At 38.9% G+C, this 22936-nt stretch overlaps 1 protein-coding gene across 7 annotated transcripts in view; it reads left to right on the top strand.

Moving 5' to 3' along the window:
* Positions 1-1039: 1039 nt before the first annotated feature.
* Positions 1040-22936, top strand: part of MTIF2 (mitochondrial translational initiation factor 2) — a 28918-nt gene continuing 7021 nt past the window's right edge. The window contains exons 1-10 of one of the 7 annotated variants that reach the window (XM_047068846.1): positions 1040-1132; positions 1494-1670; positions 3413-3638; positions 4006-4117; positions 9937-10108; positions 10569-10729; positions 11876-12052; positions 13849-13988; positions 16907-17031; positions 18768-18972. In XM_047068846.1, the coding sequence (XP_046924802.1) occupies positions 3420-3638; positions 4006-4117; positions 9937-10108; positions 10569-10729; positions 11876-12052; positions 13849-13988; positions 16907-17031; positions 18768-18972 (1311 nt within the window). In that variant the 5' untranslated portion in view covers positions 1040-1132; positions 1494-1670; positions 3413-3419. Of the gene's footprint in view, positions 1133-1426; positions 1671-3412; positions 3639-4005; positions 4118-9936; positions 10109-10568; positions 10730-11875; positions 12053-13848; positions 13989-16906; positions 17032-18767; positions 18973-22936 lie in introns of those variants that run through there. The other 6 variants (XM_047068848.1, XM_047068845.1, XM_047068844.1 and 3 more) reach the window with 6 other exon arrangements.

Raw genomic sequence — 22936 nt, 5'->3', positions numbered from 1 at the left:
CATGAGTTAAGAGGCCAAATTTTGGGAGGGAGGTAACAGTAAGTATGCTTTTGAGTAAGAAACTCTTCTGTACCGTATCATTAGCCTAGGGTAGTGTTAGACCTTGAGGACAGAGATAAAACAATACTTATACTCTTGAGAAGAGGTGGAGGTTGTGGTCAAGGGGACAGGCCAAAAGACATAATGTCCATTCAAGGTGTGGAAATGCTCTGGGAGGAGGCTGTAATATTCGCAACAGCAAACCCTTATTATGAACCAGGTATTATTTTTTTTTAACTTTTTTAAAAATTTATTTTTGAGAGAGACAGAGTGCGAGCGGGGGAGGGGCAGAGAGAGAGGGAGACACAGCATCCGAAGCAGGCTCCAGGCTCCCAGCTGTCAGCACAGAGCCAGACGCGGGGCTCGAACCCACGAACCCTGAGATCATGACCTGAGCCGAAGTTGGACGCTTAACGAGGGAGCCACCCAGGCGCCCCTGAACCAGGTGTTCTTATAAACCTTACTGCTATTCTATGAAGTAGCTGCTGTCATTGCCAGAGTGCAGAACCGAAGCACAGAGTTTACATAACGTCCCCAAGCCTACGCACAGGGAAGGAGCTGACACAGGAACCAGCTCTGGGTATCCACAAATCAGGCGACATTTGAAAGAGAAAGCGCCTAACTGAATATACAAACTGGTTCTATCACCACTTTCCTCGCATTTTTTCCTTCTTGTTAGGTATGTCTTTCAAAAGCGTATTATTTCTCCACACTTCAGCACCAAGGCCCCTCAAACCCCAGAGTAATAGTAACTTCTCAGAAATGGAAGGGAAGTGTACAAGTGATTGCCGACGACGCGCGCGGCTGATCCACGGAGGCGGCCACTGGTTGAAGTAGCGCTTACCCACCCCCCCCCCCCCCCAACCCCACTCCGCGGCCTCCAACGGGACACCTCTGGCAACCCCAGTCATCGCCGGCGCAGCCACTATGTCTGATTTGGACTTCCGAATTCCGGAAAGGACCGCTTCCGGCGGTACCGGAAGTTCCACGGGGACCGTTTCGGGAACGGACCGTGGGACTGCAGTCCCGGTCCGCAAGGTGATCTCCGCCTTACCTCAGAATCCAGACACCCCGGACTTAACGTAGCAGCAAAGTGAGTGGGGTTCCTTGGCCGGGTCGTCCCGAGGGGGCGTGTATTGTTTGCCCTGAAGTGTCAGTGGCACCGATCGTAAACACGGAGCAATCGGAAGCCTTTCCGCGTTGCATTTAATCCCTGCGTGACCCCAGCTGAGGTTTAGCGAAAGCGTTATTTGCCCAGAAGCGGCCCGCTGCCCCCCTCTTCCCGCACGTCCCTCCTGCCCTGGGCCCAAGGCTTTCTGGGCCCGGTTCGAGGCGAAGCCACCCCAGAGCCGTCATTCTTATACAATGACTTCTTTTTACCTTTCAGATAAGGTCCAAGGCTGACAGGTCTTACATTCAGACGTTTCCACCAACGCACCAACATCTTTTTTCAGATTCCATGACGAGATCCTAGCTGCGAAAGAACACCGAATTGGGAGTCAGACAGCCTGGGTTCTAGGCCTGACTGTCATTAATTGGTGGTATGACATTGGAGAAATCTTTCTGACCTCTCTGGACTCCCCGTTTTCCTTTTCTATAAAATGAGGAGCGTGGAATAAGTAGTAAGTGAGGTAACTTCCAGTTTCCACACCTGGATTATTGCCACCAGTGTGTTTTCTAATTCCTGCCTCAGTTAGCTTTCTGTACTTTGGTTAATCTCCATGTAGGGCCTTTCTTCCCATTCCATCAATCCATGCCCTTGTCAGGTCTGGGTTTAGACTCATTTTAAAAATGTTTCCTAAAGGAATCCCTTTACTTCTTAGTCCACAGACTCATACCTAAATAAAAAATTTTTTAAGTTTTTTTTTTTTAACGTTTATTTATTTTTTGAGACAGAGAGAGAGACAGAGCATGAACGGGGGAGGGGCAGAGAGAGAGACACACACACAGAATCGGAAGCAGGCTCCAGGCTCTGGGCCATCAGCCCAGAGCCCGACGCGGGGCTCGAACTCACGGACCGCGAGATCGTGACCTGAGCTGAAGTCGGACGCTTCACCGACTGAGCCACCCAAGCGCCCCTAAATAAAAATTTTTTAAATGTGCCATTCTTGAGGTGTTTAATGTGCCTGAGAATCATTATATTGGAACAGTAAACTCTGAACGACAGGACTCTGGCTTATTAAACTTTGAATCAACATCCTCATACACAATGTCTGAAAGATGGTACTCAGGAAATGTTTGCTGAGGAGAATATGTACACCTCACATTATTTTAGTTGCTCCTTTCCTCAAAAACTGTAAAGCAAAGCTGTAGAAATGCAGTCCTGAGAGCAGAAGGAATAGAAAATTCGAGGAGAAAAGTAATTATACTTTTGTTAGTTCTGAACTACACTGAGTTCTGTTGCAGTTTTCTCTCAAGTAAGTCTTCTGTCATTCCAAGAATGATATTCAAAAGGCATTATTCAATAGATATGTATGAAGTGTTCTCTTCCCACTCTAAAGTATCTTCTTTTTGGGAGGGGGTGGTAGGAAGAGGGAAAAATGGTGAGGGTTGAAAGAAGACAATTTCAAGTCGAGCATATGCAAAGGTTCAAAAATGAGATGGCAAGCCATTGAAGATTACGGGGGAGGGGGGAGGGCGTCAAAATAACGAAAGCTTGGAGATAGGAGTGAGGTGCTATAAGGGTGTAAGCGATGCAATGAGAGGTTAGCAGAGGGCAGATAAATAATTCTTAATAACACGTGTTGAAGTGGCACGTGAAATGGGATAATGGCCTGCCACTGGAGGATGTTCAGCAAAAAGAGCTGATGAGTTCAAATTTGCATTTTAGAAAAATCACTCTCGTGATTTTGTTAGTTGATGTTTCAAGAATGAAAAAATCCCTTTGTTAAGTTTTATTTCAGTTCTATCATAGTAGAGACATTAACAATAATGATGGTTAACATCTAAAGAGTAGTTAGTTGGGGCTCCTGGGTGGCTCAGTCGGTTAAGCGTCCGACTTCAGCCAGGTCACGATCTCGCGGTCCGTGAGTTCGAGCCCCGCGTCGGGCCCTGGGCTGATGGCTCAGAGCCTGGAGCCTGCTTCCGATTCTGTGTCTCCCTCTCTCTCTGCCCCTCCCCCGTTCATGCTCTGTCTCTCTCTGTCTCAAAAATAAATAAACGTTAAAAAAAATTAAAAAAAAAAAAAAAAAGAGTAGTTAGATATTGTACCTGACTAGAATTCCATCTGATTAGACTGTGAATTCTTTCAGGGCAGAAACCCAGCTTTACTCATGTAACTCTAGCACAATGCTTTTCATGTAGTAGATATCTAATTAATACTTGCTAACTTGATTTTAATATTAACCCAATATTATTTTAAAACTTTTTCCAGGGGAAACATGAACCAGAAGATACTGAAATTGGAGAACTTGATACGATTTCACACTGTCTTTAGGCAGCTGCACGGCCTGTGTCAAAGAAGAATGTTAGCACAGTGGAGTCCTGTGTTTTCATCTGCTTACCCAGTGGGGACAGCTCAGCTCTGCATTCGACCCTGGCAAATAGACCCATTCGTTGGCGCGGCTCTATCTCAATATAGGCTTTTAGTAACAAAGAAGGTAGTTACAGATTTTAGTTACTGTATTACTTGGTCTGAGGTGAAAGTTCCTATAGCTCTGAGTAGAAATTCATTTTGAGTGTTTTGTCTTTATTCCTTAATGCTACACTTGAGGCAGTACATCTTTGTGAAGAAAGGAAGTTTTATTTTGTTGTTCAGTAATGTGGATGAATTTGATTACCTGGAAATCAGTGTATGATAGTGAATTAAGGATGTAGGATTTTAAATTTTAGTCTAAGGTTTAACTACTTATGGGAGTGTTACTTGGTAGAAATAGGAGCTGTGATTGTGGTAGATATTCCAGAATAAATCTACATTGTCACTTAAAGTTTTTTTCTTTCTTCTGTTGCATTCTGAATTTTTAATAGGAAGAAAGAGCACAGAAATCTCCATTGTCCTCACCAAAATTCAAAAAGGAAGTGGAGGTATGGATTGGAATGACTGTTGAGGAACTGGCCAGAGCAATGGAAAAAGACATAGGTGGGTCAGATACTTTTATAAGGAAAAATATGGGAACATGGGATACCTGGTATCTTATTTTCATTGAGACTAAGGCATTCAAAGATGAAAATTAGACTGATGGTTTAAAAAGATATCAAATCATTCTACTAGTTTTCACTTTAGGTCACAAACTCTAATTAGTTTCTTCTGTCTTTGCCAAAAATGGTGGAAAAGATTTTATCTGGAGTAACCCTTCTTTCTCAGAAATTCTGTAGGCTTTTAAGTTTCTTTATTTATTTTGAGAAGAGAGAGCATGAGCGAGGGAGGGTGGAAAGAAAGAGGGGAGAGAGAGAATCCCAAGCAGACTCCATGCTGTCAGCACTATGCAGGGCTCGATGTCGCAGACTGTCCGATCATGACCTGAGCCAAGATCAAGAGTTGGTCACTTAACCAACTGTGCCAACAAGGTACCCCAGACTATTTTAATGGGTTAATTAAAAAATAAATTTTTTTTATGTTTTTATTTTTGAGACAGAGAAAAAGCACGAGCTGGGGAGGGGTGGAGAGAGAGGGAGACAGGATCTGAAGGAGGCTCTGCACTGACAGCACAGAGCCTGATGGTAGAGCTTGAACTCAGCTAAGAGATCATTACCTGAGCCAAAGTTGGACCCTTAGCCAACTGAGCCACTCGGGTGCCCCGAGTTTTGTTTTGTTTTTTTTTTCTTCTGAGAGACAAAGAGCACTCCGGAGAAGGGCAAAGGCAGAGGGAGGAAGAGAGGGAGAATCTTAAGCAGGCTCCACGCTCAACACAGACCGAGTCCAAGGAATATTTTTGGTCTGAAGTACTCTATTTATACTCACTATCCTTTTGTTGTTCTATAATTTTCTCATTTTCTTTTTGTTTTTTTTATTGTTTATTTTTGAGAGAGAGTGAGAGAAAGCGTGTGTGCATGCACGAGCCGGGGAGGGGCAGAGAGAGAGGGACACAGAATCTGAAGCAGGCTCCAGGCCCTGAGCTGTCAGCACAGAACCCGATGCAGGGCTCAAACCATGAACTGTGAGACCATGACCTGAGATCATGACCTGAGCGGAAGTCAGACACTTAACCAACTGAGCCACCCAGGCGCCCCTGATTTTCTTTTTTCACTCATTGTGACAATATCTGTAGTGCCAGCAGAAAAATATTTGTAGTAGTAATTTTTTTTTAAAGCTTAGTTTATTTATTTTGAGAGAGAGAGTGCGAACGCAGGAGAGAGTGAGAGAGTGAGGAAGAGAGAGAATTTCACTGACAGTACAGAGCCTGGACACAGTGCACAAAGTCATGAACCATGAGATCATGACCTGAGCCAAGACCAAGAGTCGGGTGCTTAACTGACTGACCCACCCAGGCACCCTATAGTAATAACTTTTAATAATACTGTTTTTGTTTATAAATGTATAGCATCATTGTCATTTTTTAAATTCCTTCATTGCACTCTTGGTGCATTTATTACCGATTTAAGATTATTGGAACAAAATTTGAGTTTTCATTATAAGCTGACAATAAAATTCAGTAAATAAGAAATAGCCTATTATTGTAGCGAAATAAAGTGACAAGTGAAGCAGACTCTTGGCAAAAAGAAAAACAATTAATAATAAATCATATTACTGAGCTGTTACCATGTACCAATACTTTATGTATATTAACTCATGTAATTCTCATAATGCCAAGGGTTAGGTGTAATTATTATCCCTATTTGTAGGTTGAGAAACTGAGGCATGGAGAGGATGAATACTTGCCACAGTTAGTATATGGTAGAGTAGGATTTGAATTCAGGGAGTATGGCTACAGAGGTCATGCTTTTATTCACAGACCAAATTATCTCTCAAGAATTGTTATTTTGTAAATTAGAGCAGAGCTCTAGGGCAGAGCTAGAACTGTAATATGTTTCCAGCCTGAAAGTGCCACCACTCTTTGTATATGTGCATCCTCACAAAGAATAGAAAATTGGCCCAGTCTTGCATTTTTATAACTTTGCAGTTGGATTATATAATCATTTTATTAGAAAACTTTAAGAGAACAAATAGATATGACTGTATCATTGACTTTTTTTCCAAGGAAAACTATATTGGTAGGATTTTATAGATAATATTGATAATATACTTGATTTTTAAAACTTTTATTGTTGGCAGTTTTCATACATATATGAAAGCTGTAAGAATGGAATATAAGTATAATGTATGCAGAAGCCAGTGACAATTATTAATATATCATTTATTCCATAAATATTTCTGTATTTATCACTAAAAGATGAGGATTCTTTTTTTTTAACATTCCCCCCTCACACACTCCCATAACTATAATAATTCCTCTGTGTTACCAAGTAAATAGTATAATTGAAATATGAATTTAATCACAGATCAGTGTTCTAGACCCAAAACTGATATGCCATGATTTAAATAAAAGCTCTCTATTTGAATTTTATTTAATATTATATTTACTTCTCATTTGAATTAAAGATGGTGAATATTTTTAACTACTAAATTAGCAATGTGAGTATATATTTTTTCCTTTATGTCAATTAAAATAACTTAGGATGTAATATCTGTGGTTGAAATGCTTTGGGTACTTTTCTATTTGTAAATATTTAAGTCTTAGATAAAGATAAAATAATATGTTAATATTAAATGCATTTAATATAAAGGGAAAGAGATTATCTTTGTATAAGCTACCTTTCAAAAGTTTAGGATATCAGGGGTGCCTGGATGGCTCAGTCAGTTAAGCATCTGACTCTTGATTTTGGCTCAGGTCATGATCTCACGGGTCCTGAGATCGAGCCCCGCATAGGGCTCTGTGCTGACAGTGCAGAGCCTGCTTGGAATTCTCCCTTTCCCTCTCTCTTACTCTCCCCTGCTCATGTGCATGCCCACTCACTTGCTTGCGCTCTCTCAAAATAAATAAATAACATTTAAAAAAAAAGTTTAGGATATCATATTGGAAAAGTATTTACTGGATTATTAGGGATTTTAGCATTGTTAGAATTGTATTCATTATAATGTATATGTTTAGAATTTTATTGTTCTTTTTTTTTATTTTTTTATTTTTTTTTTTAAATTTTTTTTTTTTTCAACGTTTATTTATTTTTGGGACAGAGAGAGACAGAGCATGAACGGGGGAGGGGCAGAGAGGGAGACACAGAATGGGAAACAGGCTCCAGGCTCTGAGCCATCAGCCCAGAGCCTGACGCGGGGCTCGAACTCACGGACCGCAAGATCGTGACCTGGCTGAAGTCGGACGCTTAACCGACTGTGCCACCCAGGCGCCCCTAGAATTTTATTGTTCTATGAGAGCATATCCATATAGAAAATTTGCATTGTATCATTTTTTTTTTTTAAGTTTTATTTATTTAAGTAATCTCTACACCCTGTGTGGGGCTTGAACTCATGACCTTGAGATCAAGAGTAGCATGCTTTTCTAACTGAGCCAGCCAGGTGCCCCTGTATCATTCTTTTAAAATATATTTTCTTGGGAAAGGATGTTGTGGGATTATATATAGGAAAGGATTTCTTGGCATTATTACAGAATAGGATCAGTGATATGTGGAGCTGGCTTGCACCAACTTTTGAGCCAGTTGCTAATTTATAAGGAAGTATGTGAGCTTCCATTAAAAATCATAAACATCAACAAAGGTAACATAAATCATAAACAAAGGTAATAAATACTCCTTAAACCCCTTCACTCTTGGGGCACCTGGGTGGCTTAGTTGGTTAAGCATATGACTCTTGATTTTGACTCAGGTCCTGATCTCATGGTTTGTGAGATAGAACCCCATGTAGGACAGCTTGGAGCCTGCTTGGGATTCTCTCTCTCCCTCTCTCCCTCTCCCTCTCTCCCTCTCACCCTCCCTCTCTCCCTCCCTCTCTCCCTCCCTCTCTCCCTCTCTCCCTCCCTCTCTCCCTCTCCCTCTCCCTCTCCCTCTCCCTCTCCCTCTCCCTCTCCCTCTCCCTCTCCCTTCCTCTCTCTCTCCCTCTCTCCCTCCTTCTCTGCCCTTCCCCACCCTCAAAATACATAAGTAAACTAAAAAAAACAAACAAACCTCTTTTTATTTTACTGCATTTTGCTATGTGTTTTTGAGGTGATTTATGCCTATGTACCTATATGGTGGAAATTCTATATAATGGTATGCTACTGTGCATCTCTTTACATCTCTGTGTTCAGTGATTTCATGTTGATAGCTGAAATCAACCATCTGGGAGTATTTGCACTGTGGAAATTGGGAAATGCTATAATAATCAGGGTGTTTTTTTTTTTTTTTTTTTTTTTTGGAGAGTCTTCTGAGTAAACATTTACCTGTGCACTACTGCATAGGATATTCTTTTAGTATAATGTCCTGTTTATTTGAGGATGCCTTTCTTTCATATGTGTCTCTCAGAATACATATTTAAAATTTTTTTCAGTGTTTATTTTTGAGAGAGACAGACAGATAGACAGACAGACATGAGCGGGGGAGGGGCAGAGAGAGAGGGAGACACAGAATCTGAAGCAGGCTCCAGGCTCTGAGCTGTCAGCACAGAGCCCAGTGCGGGTCTGGAACTCATGAGCCATGAGATCATGACTTGAGCTGAAGTCAGATGCTTAAATGACTGAGCCACCCAGGTGGCCCTCAAAATATATATTTAAAGGGTGATAGAACATCTGGAAACATAAAACTTATTTCATTGACCGATACATTCATTTATCATCCACAAGGAAGTATGACTGAAATGAAAACAAAGTATGTAAAATAGAATACCAAGTAAATATTTTTCTTACATTTCAAGACTTTTTGGAGACCATAAATAGATAACATAAGTAAATTAATTAATTATATGTGTGTGTATATACGGAGATTGTGTGTGTGTGTGTGTGTGTGTGTGTGTGTGTGTACATACAGTTGATCCTCGTTATTTGAGGATTTTGTAATGGAAGATTCTCTAAAATGTATTTGTAGCCCCAAAATCAGTATTCACACTGCTTTTGCAGTCATTCCTGGATATGTGTGGAGCAGTGAAAAATTTGAGTTACCCAATTACACATTCCTAGCTGAGGTTCAACAAGGCAACATTCTGCCTTCTTGCTTTAGCTCTCATGCTGCAAACAAGTGTCATTTTGTGGCTTATTCAGTGCCACATTTTTACATTTTTATGCTTTTTGTTGATTTTGCTGATTAAAATGGCTCCTAAGCATAGTGGTGAAGTGTTACTAACTGCAAGAAGGCTGTAGTGTGCTTTACAGAGAAAATGCATGTGTTAGATAAGCTTTGTTCATGCGCTGTTTTTAGTGCTTTTGGCTGGGCGTTCAGTATTAATGAATCAACAGAATACATTAAATAAGGTGTCTTAAAACAGAAACACATAAAACTAGGTATGTATTGATTGCTAATGAAGATGTGACCAGGAGCTGAAGGAACCTACTAACCTTATATTTTTCCTTGGAATGATGGTTTAGTAGTTGCTAATTCAATATTCATGGCAAGTTTATAGAACAGAACTGCTGCAAATAATGAATATCAACTATATATACATACACATTTGTATAGACATGACATATGTAGCTCAGTATTAAATGTATACAATATGGCTAATAATGTTTTATTGGTGGCTCAGATCATTCATAGGGTACATATTCACATATTTATGAATATGTAGAAATATTAATATAAATGAATCATTTTAAAGATTATTTTCTTTTCAGCTTACTTGTGGTTTGTTAACAGAGGAACAGCTTACATAGTTAATTCCTCTCATTGAGTATACTGTTTATATTGAGATTTATTAATAGAGGTCACTTTCGTGAACATTTATTTCATGATCCTAAAAGGTTTTTCTGTCCCACCCAGATTGTGTGTATGAAGCTTTAATGAACACTGCTATTGACATAGATTCACTAGAAGCACACTCACATTTAGATGAAGTCTGGATCAAAGAAGTGGTAAAGAAGGCGGGGATGAAGTTAAAATGGAGCAAATTAAAACAGGACAAAGTCAGAGAAAATAAAGATGCTGTAAGAAGGTAAAACTTAACCATGTATATTGCGGAAAGAAGACCACTTAATTTTACTTACACTTTATAATGGAAAGATTTGCTTTAAAAATTTTTTTGCAATTAAAGTGACATGGGAATATAGATTAAACTTTTCTTCAAAGTGTTTAAAACATCAGAGTGTTTAAATATATTCAGGTTATCAAACTCTAAGGGTTGTTTTTCTTAGTTTGTTGAGTGTATATATTGACCCTGAATTTAAAAATTTTATTCAGTTCTGCTTGTTGTTTTGAAGATGCCAACTGTGCATGGGCAGTCATTACATGTTTTGTCATAGGTTATTATATGTGTGGAAGGGGAAGATAGTTATATCTAATCAAAGCTGAATGTTGGATTGTATTGTTAGTGGTAGTTCACAGAGATGACTGCAAACCAATTCATTGGCTATAAAGATATTTAAGAAATGAAACTCCTTTGCTGTTAATTGTAGGCCTCAGGCAGATCCAGCTTTATTAACCCCAAGGTCCCCAGTTGTTACCGTAATGGGCCATGTTGATCATGGGAAAACGACGTTACTCGACAAACTGCGAAAAACTCAAGTGGCAGCAATGGAAGCTGGAGGCATCACTCAGCACATTGGTGCCTTTCTTGGTATGACCCAGATTACCTTACAGTGTGCTTGGGAATCCCACATACTGTTTTCTTAAACCAAGTGTCCTAACATGAGATACACAAATTAAAAGTAAAAGGAAAGTCTAAAGCTTAAGGCTGTTGGTCTGATGAAATATCGAGCAGCTGGCTAATAAAGCTTATTTTGTACATTCTATAAGAAGAAAATTATATTTTTATTCTGGCTATTCTTAGTTTGGCTTAATGAACTTAAAATTGTTCAATGCCTGGTTACAATAATGTTCATAATAATAATTAAATAGCAGCTACCATTACTGAGCAACTAGCATGTGCCCAGCACTGTGGTGTGTGGTGTGGTGAACCCCTTATTTATATGCTTTATTTTTATCTTCACAACATCACGAAGTACGTATTAATACCCCTGTTTACAGATAAGGAGGCTGAGGCTTGGATAGGTTATTTGTTCGAGATATACAGCTAATAAATGGCAAAGCTAGGATTTACATCCAAGGCTGGGTTTGGGCTGGGTTTGGGCTGGGTTTGGGCTGGGTTTGGGCTCAAATCCTGAGCTACTATGTACTAAATTGCCTTTTGCTTAAGGCAATTGTGTAGCTAATGAAGGGGAAACTTCCTATATAACTATCAGTCTGTTCTCTCTCCAGAATAGATACCAGTTGGTACATTTATGAAAATATGTTCTAAAAATATAAAAAGTTTTACTTTGAAATTATAACATGAAAAGAAAACACTAAAGGTTTCACTGCTTTGTTATCATTTTTCAGTGTGAAATAATGATTTGTATTGTTCCCAATTAAAATTAATGGGAGGAATAAATTATTTTAAGGAATTATTGATTCTATTTGATAATTTCACATATATTCCTTTGTATTAAGAAAGCGCGGGGCGCCTGGGTGGCTCAGTCGGTTAAGTGGCCGACTTCGGCCCAGGTCATGATCTCGCGGTCCGTGAGTTCGAGCCCCGCGTCGGGCTCTGTGCTGACAGCTCAGAGCCTGGAGCCTGTTTCAGATTCTGTGTCTCCCTCTCTCTGACCCTCCCCTGTTCATGCTTTGTCTCTCTCTGTCTCAAAAATAAATAAACGCTAAAAAAAAAAAAAAAAAGAAAGCGCACATTTGAGTCCTTAGTATTTTTGGATTTCTGTTTCCACAGTGTCTCTGCCTTCTGGGGAAAAGATCACCTTTCTTGATACTCCAGGACATGCTGCTTTCTCAGCAATGAGGGCCAGAGGTGCTCAGGTCACTGACATTGTCATATTGGTCGTAGCTGCAGATGATGGAGTGATGAAACAAACTGTAGAATCTATTAAGCATGCCAAAGATGCTCAAGGTACTGTGTGGCTGATTATGTGTATCAGGAAAGCAGTTGCTTTTTTTTTTTTTTTTAAAGATCTACAAAAAGTCACTAATCTGGTGCCCTGTACATGTAGCTCATTTAATCTACCTGGCAATTCCAGGATTATTATGCCTGTTTACAGATACAGCTCAAAGATGATTGAATTGTTTTCCCACAGATGTAACTACTAAAAAGAGTGTAGCAGGAGTCAGCTGGGGACCTGTGACCATAAATACAGTCCTTCTAATACTGTTTACTTAGTTGGCATGGTGTGAAAATGTAATAACTGCAAATGACTTTTTAAAAACTTTTTTGTTATGGAAATGTTAAATAATTATAAAGGTAAGAATAGAATAATAAACTACATACCCATCATCTGTTAACATTAGGAGTTGCAAAATGGTTATATTCTAATTCTGTTATTCCTTATTCATTTATTATCTTGAATTCTTCTCTAAAGAGAAACTTTTTCTTCGTATGCTTTACATAAATTCTTAGAGGTATAAAATTGAAACTTTTTAAAAATCGCTTCTCCATTTAGAAACTGTGGTAATAGCTACTACCCCCCCCCCCACACACATACTTTGTTCATTCATTCTTATTCTGATGTTACCCTACACTCACTAAGAAACTACTGTTATCTTGAGAAAATGTACCTTGATGGAGTGCATCATATTCCCTTACGTTTGTTGGCAAGAGAAAAAAAAGTTTGAGAATCACTGTCTACGCCAGTTCTTAACAGCATGAAAACTAAGAACCGAGAATGGCAGGAACTGCCTCCAGTTACAGTTAATTTGCAACATGTCCACATTTGAAATCTGCTCTTTTAGCTTCCAGTGTTACTTTCTTCTTTTTAATTCTTCAAAACTGCCTTTGTGGAATGGACTATGTTCTTAATGAACATAGGGAATATAACAAAAAGAAGAGGGTGATAAATTTGCCAGGGATCCATAGCAAAGCAGTGTTGAGATAGGATAAATTTCTTACATCATGCTTTCTATTCCTGTTCTCTTGTCCCTTGAGTTCCATCTCATCCATATGGAATGTACTTTTTCATAATAGTAGGTTGTGGATAACTTTTTTGTTTCTGTTTTCAATTTTTCTTCCTTTGATACCTGAGAAAATTGTAGCACAGTTGGTGAAACCCAACCAGAGAATTATCTCCTAGCATTTTATGTGATTTGTCTAATGATCAAGACAAGTAGATTATAAGATTATTTGGTTCATTTGTTCAGTAAACATTTATTGAGAATCTACTATATGTCAGTCACTAAAGTATATATTAATAAAGAATTGCCGTAAATCCTGAAAGAAAGTTTACAACAGTGCTACTTCGTTTCAGCCCAGGGTAAGATGTTGGGTTTCAATGAGTTAATAGCTCCTCAAAAGAAGAGGCAAATGATCTAGTGGTGTTAGAATTGAATTAGAATCTTTTCTGGACTTTTTAATTTTCTTTCTGCAGATTATCTTCAGTGTAGTTGCTGATCTTGCTTTCAGGCTTACAGATAGGCCTTTTTCTACCCAAATTCTGTTTTTGTTTGTTTGTTTGTTTTCATCTTAGGTATCTATTCTTAATTCAGAATCTGCTTATAATTACAATTTTGACATCTCACATCCAGAATCCTCCTTTATGTGCAGAAAGATGAGGGGGTCTAAAGCAGGTCTTTTAGGTCTTTCTTGTAGTTTAGTACATCTACTCAGTAAAGAGAAAGCTAGAAAAGGTTGGTGTCTTTCACTGTGAATACCTGGAATTGAAGGTATCCTCATTTGCATTCTTTTTAACTCTTCAGTTCCTATCGTCCTTGCTATAAACAAATGTGACAAAACTGAGGCTGATCCTGAAAAAGTGAAAAAAGAACTGCTAGCTCATGATGTAGTGTGTGAGGATTATGGAGGTGACGTTCAAGCAGTGCACATCTCCGCACTCACGGTAAGTGCAGGCACCTCAGAGATGATGTGTTAGGTTGGGACTGCTGTTCATAATACACATAGGGGACTATACCTAAAGAACATCTGGACATATATAATTTCTGTTGTTTAAAAACCCTTTGTGTACTAGGCAAGGCTAGCATCATTATCTTGGTTTGGCAGATTAGGAATTCGACTTTCTGGGGTGCCCGGGTGGCTCAGTCAATTAATTGTCCGACATTGGCTTAGGTCGTGATCTCACAGTTCGTGAGTTCAAGCCTTCTGTCGGGCTGTACGCTGATAGTCCAGAGCCTGCTTCAGAACCTCTCTCTCCCTCTCTTTCTGTCCCCTACCTCAAAAATAAATAAACATTAAAAGAAAGAAAAAAAGAAATTAGGCTTTCTGAGGTCAGTCACCAGTCTAGGGTTATACAACAGAACAGTCAGGGATCAAGTCCAGACCTAATGCTTTTCTTTTTTTTTTTTTAATTTTTTTATGTTTCGTTTTTTATATTTTTGAGAGAGAGAGAGCGAGCAGGGGAGGGGCAGAGTGACGAAGACAGAATCTGAAACAGGCTCCAGGCTCTGAGCTGTCAGCGCAGAGCCCAATGCTGGTTCGAACTCATGAGCAGTGAGATCCTGACCGGAGCCAAAGTGAGATGCCCAACTGACTGAGCCACCCCAGGTGCCTCCTAATGCTTATTCTAAGTATGAGAACACATGGTGGATGTTGTAGGCATAGTGTAATAGTAAGCTGCTGAAGACTATTTTAAGCAGAAATGAAATCCAATTTGTAATAAAAAGTACTTGTTTTTATACTGAAAAATTACAGAATAGGTTTTAGGGCATTTAAGAGATATTTAAATATAAAAATTTCACTAATACAAAGATAAAACATTTGGGTTCAGTTTGTTATTGATTGATTCAATGTTTCCATGAATTAAATTGCCATAAGTTTTGTTATTTATGATGAATTCCATTTTCTTTTTTTTTTTTTTAACATTTATTTATTTTGAGAGAAAGAGTGAGTGGAAGAGGGACAGAGAGAGGGAGAGAGAATCCTAAGCAGGCTCCGTGCTGTCAGTGCAGAGCCTGAAGTGAGACTAGATCCCAGGAACTGTGAGATCATGACCTTAGCAGAAATGAAGAGTTGGATGCTTAAAGCCAACTGAGCCACCCAGGTGCCTCTCCATTTTCCTTTAAATGACCAATTATTCTTTTCTGATTGAAAAACACCAAGGAAGCTGAGTACCTGCTTTGTGACAGCATTTTGCAGTTCTCTTTTCCTGTACAGGTTGCTGCTAAGTAACAATTTCCTTTTTTTGTCCATTCTTATCATGTTCCATGGTTCATATATAATCTACAATACTTTTTTTTCCAGATCGCTTACTGAGGGGATGGTACTGTATTTGGCCACCTTCCTCTAATTAAGTCTCATTTTATCTTTAATTTTCCTATATTTGTAACTTCTAGGATGCTTAGCAATCATGCCTTCATTGATACTGAAGCCAGGCCTCTTTTTCTCTGAAACTCTGAAATGCCACCTTGCTTTATTATGTTTCCACTATACCTCAATTGCTGTTGCACTCTGAAAGCCAGATGGCAAGATTAAAACATTTGAAGACACAGCCACCTTTTCTGCCCAGATACCTTGAGATGAGTAGGTAAATGTAAAGCTGCTTACACATGGCAGAGATGATTTCTGGGGAATGGAGGGAATTGGGAGGGTGTGGCAGAAAGAAAGATGAGGCCTTTTTTTCCAAGTAGAGATAGAGGACTATTTCATGCAAAGAAACACCCCAGCTCTACTTTTCAGAGTAGCATTTTGTAACTTTAAATCAATACTGGGAATATTTGGATGGGTAAGGAAAGTATTGTTTTGTATTGTTTACAAACAACTTGTCTCCGTTGTTTTATACTCTGACAACTGAGCAGCGTCTTAACTGACAGAGAGTGGAAAAATCCCTTGCCCATCAGTTTGAGTTCCATCGTCAGTTAATCAGCTGTGTGATCTTGGAGCCCTAGAATGCCTAGTAACCATAGATCATTAAAGGTGAAAGAATCATCTAATCAAGCTTCCTCATTTCCAGTTGAGGAAAGGCGATCCAGGGAGGTGAACTGATTCTTCAAGGTTACACAGCTGGGTAATTACAGAGTGTATCTTAGACACTGGGTCTAGTTTGTACTTTTTCTCCTTATTAATAAGAGTAAGTAATGTTTGATTTACTTATTTTACAGCATTTGTGAGTGGATCGAATGAAATAATAGATGTGAAAGCTTATTCAGTTGGCTAGAACTTCAAATGTCAAGTAGCATTGTAAAGAAAGCGAGAGGAAGAGAACACAATGGTAGAGACAGATGGAGGAGAATGCATGAAGCATGTATTTATGAAGGGGTATTAATAAGCACCACTAGTGGGCTTCCTTTTAAGAAAATCACCATTCTTGGGGTGGCTGGATGGCTCAGTTGGTTGAGCATCACACTTTGGCTCAGGTCATCATCTCATGGCTCATGAGTTCGAGCCCCGCGTCAGGCTCTGTGCTGACAGCTTAGAGCCTGGAAGCTGCTTCGGATTCTGTCTCCCTGTTTTGCTGCTTCTCCCCCACTCGTGCTTTGTCTCTCTCTCTTCTCTCTCCCTCTCTAAAAAATAAATAAACATTAAAAGAAAAGAAAAGAAAATCGCCATTCTTCCTTGAAAGATATGTCCCTGGATCAGGTTTTCTTGCTTTTCCTTCCTTTGTTTTTTCCTCCCTCCCTCCCTCCCTGCTTCCTCCTTTCCTGGCCTCCTTCCTTCTTTCTGATTGGGTGATTCATGCTTTTAATGCTTAAAGAGAAAAGTATGATATAACTGTTTAGGATTATTTCGCTTTCTGACACTGGTATCTACATTTACAGATAATATTTTATTTATGTATCTTAACACCCTTTTTTGTTATTAAAGGGCGATAATCTGATGGCTTTGGCAGAGGCAACAATTGCTCTGGCAGAAATGTTAGAACTGAAAGCAGACCTCAATGGTCCAGTAGAAGGAACAGTAATAGAATCTTTCACGGACAAAGGAAGAGGGTAGGACTGTTAAAATGCTTGCTTTTTAATAATTTGTTTCATTGTTTTTGTGGCTTGATTATGTAACAATGCATTATTTTATTGCATATTATTGTTAGACATGGACAATATTTTCAAAGCATTTGTTTTGAAAAGCATTTTATTGCATTAGCACATGGAACATAAAAATTTAGTTATCAGGGGCTCCTGGGTGGCTCAGTCAGTTAAGCGTTCTACTTCGCCTCAGGTCATGATCTCACAGTTCGTGAGTTGGAGCCCCACATAGGGCTCTGTGCTGACAGCTCAGAGCCTGGAGCCTTCTTCATATTCTGTGTCTCCCTCTCTCTCTGCGCAACCCCCCCCCCCACCCTTGCACACTTTCTCTCTCAACAATAAATAAACATTAAAAAATTTGTTTTAAATGCAGTTACCAGTAGCCATAGCAACTATCTATATATCTCCTAGTCACATTTAATGGTGTAAGTAGTTCAGTTTGTTTGAATATTTTTCTCCACTGACTTAACTGAATTGATAAATAAAGCCTCATAGACTAACAAATTGGAATGAAATAGCAAATGTTGCCCTCAGGGTTTCTAAATTCTTTATGTCCTTACCCATTAATATTCTATCCAGGAAGGTCTTTGGGTTTTTCTTCTCTTTAATTTTTCTCCCTATCAGCAAGAGGTTTCACTTCTTAACAAATTAGTTACGGAAAGAGCATTAGCATTCTGTCAGAACACTCAGCTAACTGCATCCTCCACTGCCATAAGCTGATAAGAAATGTGTTTTGTTTTCCTTTTTTTTTTTAAAGCGTGATAAAAGAAGCATAACATTAAATTTACTGTCTTAACCATGTTTAAGTTCAGTAATATTAAGTATTTTCACATTGTTGTACAACAGATCTCTAGAACTTTTTAATCTTGTAAAACAAACTCTGGGGCATCTGGGTGGCTCGGTCAGTTAAACATCTGACTTTGGCTCACATCATAATCTCACAATTTAGGTTCAAGTCCCACACGAGGTGAGCTTGTGCATATTTCAGGTGAGCTCATGCCCTGCTTCGGGTGAGCTTGTACTCCGCTTTGGGTGAGCCCTGCTTCACTCTCTTCTCTCTCTCTGTCTCTCTCTCTCTCTGTCTCTCTCCCCTCGTGGGATTCTCTCTCTCTCTCTCTCCCTCTCTCTGCCCCTCACTCACTTGCACCCTCTCTCAAAAAACCAAAAAACCCAAAAAAACCCCAAAAACCCCAAACAACAACAACCAAAAAACCCCCACTGAAACTCTATACCCACGAAACCCTAATTTCCCCTCCTTCCAACCCCCAACCCTTGGCAACTATCTTTAGATTTTCTGTTTCTATGATTTTGACTACTTTAGGTACTTCATATGACTAGAATAATACAGTATTTGTCCTTTTTGACTGGCTTATTTAATTTAACTTAATGTCCTCATGGTAGGTTCATTCATGTTGGAGCATGTGACAGGGCTTTCTTTTTTAAGGTTGCATAATATTCCATTGTATGTATACACTGAATTTTCTTTATTATTCAGTTGATGGACATTTGGTTTGCTTCTACCTTTTGGCAATTATGTAGAAATGTTTTTATAGTATGAAAAACTGCTTGAGAAGTAGTGGGGTTAACCCTGTGTGTACATAGTATATATATTTTAGTCTCGTAAAGATATCTTTGCTCTACTTAAGAAAGTGCTTACTTCCTGATTATGGCATTACGAATATATATGTTTATTTTCATTTTAGGCCTGTTACTACAGCTATAATTCAAAGAGGAACTTTGAGGAGAGGCTCCATTCTGGTTGCTGGAAAGAGTTGGGCAAAAGTACGCTTAATGTTTGATGAGAATGGAAAAACAATCCATGAGGCCTGTCCCAGCATGCCAGTGGGAATTGTAGGCTGGAGAGACCTCCCTTCTGCAGGAGATGAAATTCTTGAAGTAGAATCTGAGGTATATCAAGCTTAATTCCTATATACATGATACAGTGATTTTATTTATTTATTTATTTATTTATTTATTTATTTATTTATTATTTTAATAATTTAGTGTCAAGTTAACTGACATACAGGGTATACAGTATAGTCTTGCCTTCAGGTGTAGATTCCCATGATTTATCCCTTACATACAATACCCAGTGCTTATCCCAACAAGTGCCCTCCTCAATGCCCATCACCCATTTTCCCTGCACCCCCAACCCCCCACCCCCATCAGCCCTCAGTTTGTTCTCTGTATTTAAGAGTCTCTTATGGTTTGCTTCCCTCTTGTTTGTAACTTTTTTCCTTCCCTTTCCCTGTGGTATTCTGTTAAGTTTCTCAAATTCTGTATATGAGTGAAGACATACATATGATACCCTCTAGTTCCATCCACATTGTTGTAAATGGCAAGATTTCATTATTTTTCCTCACCAAGTAGTATTCCATTGTTATATACTATATCATCTTTATCCATTCATCAGTTGATGGACATTTGGGCACTTTCCATAATTTGGCTATTGTTGATAGTGCTGCTATAAACATTGGGGTACATGTGCCCCTGTGAATCAGCACTCCTGTATCCTTTGGATAAATTCCTAGTAGTACTATTGCTGAGTTGTAGGGTAATTCCATTTTTAATTTTTTGAAGAATCTCCACACTGTTTTCCACAGTGGGGCACCAGTTTGCATTCCCACCAACAGTACAAGAGGGTTCCCCTTTCTCCACATCCTCACTAACATCTGTTGTTTCCTGAGTTAATTTTAGCCACTCTGATTGGTGTGAGGTGGTATCTCAGTGTGGTTATGATTTGTATTTTCCTGATGATGAGTGATGTTGAGCATCTTTTCATGTGTCTGTTTGTCATCTGGATGTCTTCTTTGGAAAAGTATCTATTCATGTCTTCTGCCCATTTCTTCACTGGATTATTTGTTTTTCGGGTGTTGAGTTTGGTAATTTCTTTATAGATTTTGGATACTAACCCTTTATCTGATATGTCATTTACAAATATCTTCTCCCATTCTGTCAGTTCCTTTTTAGTTTTGTTGATTGTTTCCTTTGCAGTGCAGAAGGTTTTTCATCTGGATGAGGTCCCAATAGTTCATTTTTGCTTTTATTTCCCTTGCCTTTGGAGACATGTTAAGTAAGAAGTTGCTGTGGGCGAGGTCAAAGAGGTTGCTGCCTTTTTTCTCCTGTGAGATTTTGATGGTTTCCTGTCTCACATTTAGGCCTGTCATCCATTTTGAATTTATTTTTATGTATGATGTACGAAAGTGGTTCAGTTTCACTCTTCTGCATGTTGCTGTCCAGTTCTCCCAGCACCAGTTGCTAAAGAGACTCTTTTTTCCATTGGATACTCTTTCCTGCTTTCTCGAAGATTAGTTGGCCAATTCTGGGTTCTTTATTCTATTGCATTGGTCTATGTGTCTGTTTTTGTGACAATACCGTACTGTCTTGATGATAACAGCTTTGTAGTACAGGCTAAAGTCTGGGATTGTGATGGCTCCAGCTTTGGTTTTCTTTTTCGACATTACTTTGGCTATTTGGGATCTTTTGTGGTTCCATACAAATTTTAGGATTGTTTGTTCTAGCTCTGAGAAGAATGCTGGTGCTATTTTGATTGGGATTGCATTGAATGTGTAGATTGCTTTGGGTAGTATCGACATTTTAACAATATTTGTTCTTCCAATCCATGAGCATGGAATATTTTTCCATTTCTTTTTGTCTTCTTCAATTTCTTTCATAAGCTTTCTATAGCTTTCAGTGTACAGATCTTTTACCTCTTTGGTTAGGTTTATTCCTAAATGTTTTATGGTTCTTAGTGCAATTGTAAATGGGATCGATTCCTTGATATCTCTTTCTGTTGCTTTGTTATTGGTGTATACAAATGCAACTGATTTCTGTACATTCATTTTATATCCTGTGACTTTGCCGAACTCATGTTTCAGTTCTAGCAGTTTTTTGGTGGAGTCTTTCAGGTTTTCCATGTAGAGTATCATGTCATCTGTGGAAAGTGAAAGTTTGACTTCTTCTTTGTCAATTTGGATGCCTTTTATTTCATTTTGTTGTCTGATTGCTGACCCTAGGACTTCCAAGATTATGTTAAATAGCAGTGGTGAGGGTGGACATCCCTGTCGTGTTCCTGATCTCAGGGGAAAGGCTATCAGTTTTTCCCCATTGAGGATGACATTAGCTGTGGGCCTTTCATATACGGCTTTTATGATGTTAAAGTACGTTCCTTCTATCCCAACTTACTTGAGACTTTTTATTAAGAAAGTATGCTGTATTTTGTCAAATGCTTTTTCTGCATCTGTTGACAGGGTCATGTGGTTCTTATCCTTTCTTCTGTTAATGTTATGAATCACATTGATTTGTGAGTATTGAACCAGGCATACAGCCCAGGAATGAATCTCACTTGATCATGGTGAATAATTCTTTTAATATACTGTTGAATTCTGTTTGCTAGTATCTTGTTGAGAATTTTTGCATCTGTGTTCTTCAGGGAAATTGGCCTGTAATTCTCCTTTTTAGTGGGGTCTTTGTCTGGTTTGGGAATCAAGGTAATGCTGGCTTCATAGAATGAGTCCAGAAGCTTTCCTTCCATTTCTATTTTTTGGAACAGCATGAGCAGAATAGGTATTAACTCTGTTTTAAATGTCTGGTAGAATTCCCCTTGGAAGCCATCTAGACCAGGACTCTTACTTGTTGGGAGGTTTTTGATAACCGATTCAATTTCTTCACTGGTTATGGGTCTGTTCAAGTTTTCTGTTTCTTCCCATTTGAGTTTTGGGAGTGTGTGGGTGTCTAGGAATTTGTCCATTTCTTCCAGATTGTCCAGTTTGTTGGCATATAATTTTTCATAGTATTCACTAATAATTGTTTGTATTTCTGTGGTGTTGGTTGTGATCTCTCCTCTTTCATTTGTGATTTTATTTATTTGGGTCCTCTCTCTTTTATTTTGAGAAGTCTGGCTAGGAGTTTATCAATTTTGTTTGTTCTTTCAAAACAGCTCTTAGATTCATTGATCTGTTCTGCTGTTTTGTTTTTTTTTTAATTCTATATTGTTTATTTCTGCTCTAATCCTTATCATTTCTCTTCTGCTTGGGGTTTCTTTGCACTCTGTTTCTAGTTCCTTTAGGTGTGAGGTTAGATTCTGTATTTGGGATTTTTCTTGCTTGTTGAGATGGGCCTGGACTGTGATGTATTTTCCTCTGAGGACTGCCTTTGTTGCATCCCAAATGGTTTGGACTGTTGTGTTTTCATTTTCATTTGTTTCCATATATATTTTAATTTCTTCTTTAAATTTCCTGATTGACCCATTAATTCTTTAGTAGTATGTTCTTTAACCACCATATGTTTGGAGGCTTTCCAAATTTTTTCTTGTGGTTGATTTCTTTTTTTTTTTTTTTTTAATATTTTTTTTTTTAATTTTTTTTTTTCAACGTTTATTTATTTTTGGGACAGAGAGAGACAGAGCATGAACGGGGAAGGGGGAGAGAGAGAGGGAGACACAGAATCGGAAACAGGCTCCAGGCTCTGAGCCATCAGCCCAGAGCCTGACGCAGGGCTCAAACTCACGGACCACGAGATCGTGACCTGGCTGAAGTCGGACGCTTAACCGACTGCGCTACCCAGGCACCCCTCTTGTGGCTGATTTCAAATTTCTTAGCGTTGTGGTCTGAAAATATATATGGTATGATCTCCATCCTTTTATATTTGTTGAAGGCTGTTTTGTGACCCAGTATGTAATCTCTTTGGGAGAATGTTCCATGTGTACTTGAGAAGAATGTACTGCTTTTGGATGAAAAGTTCTGAATATATCTGTCAAAGTCCATCTGGTCCAGTGTATCATTCAAAGCCATTGTTTGCTTATTGATTTTCTGCCTAGATTATCTGTCCATTGTTGTAAGTGGAGTATTATAGTCACCTACAATTACAGTAT

This window comes from Lynx rufus, unplaced genomic scaffold (assembly GCF_022079265.1).
Source record: "Lynx rufus isolate CCGP_SWC_20201006 ecotype Redwood Valley unplaced genomic scaffold, mLynRuf1.p SCAF_8, whole genome shotgun sequence".
NCBI classification, from domain to species: Eukaryota; Metazoa; Chordata; class Mammalia; order Carnivora; family Felidae; genus Lynx; species Lynx rufus.
Note: the sequence above shows the minus strand (reverse complement) of the source record. Positions and strands in the feature narration are given on the sequence as shown.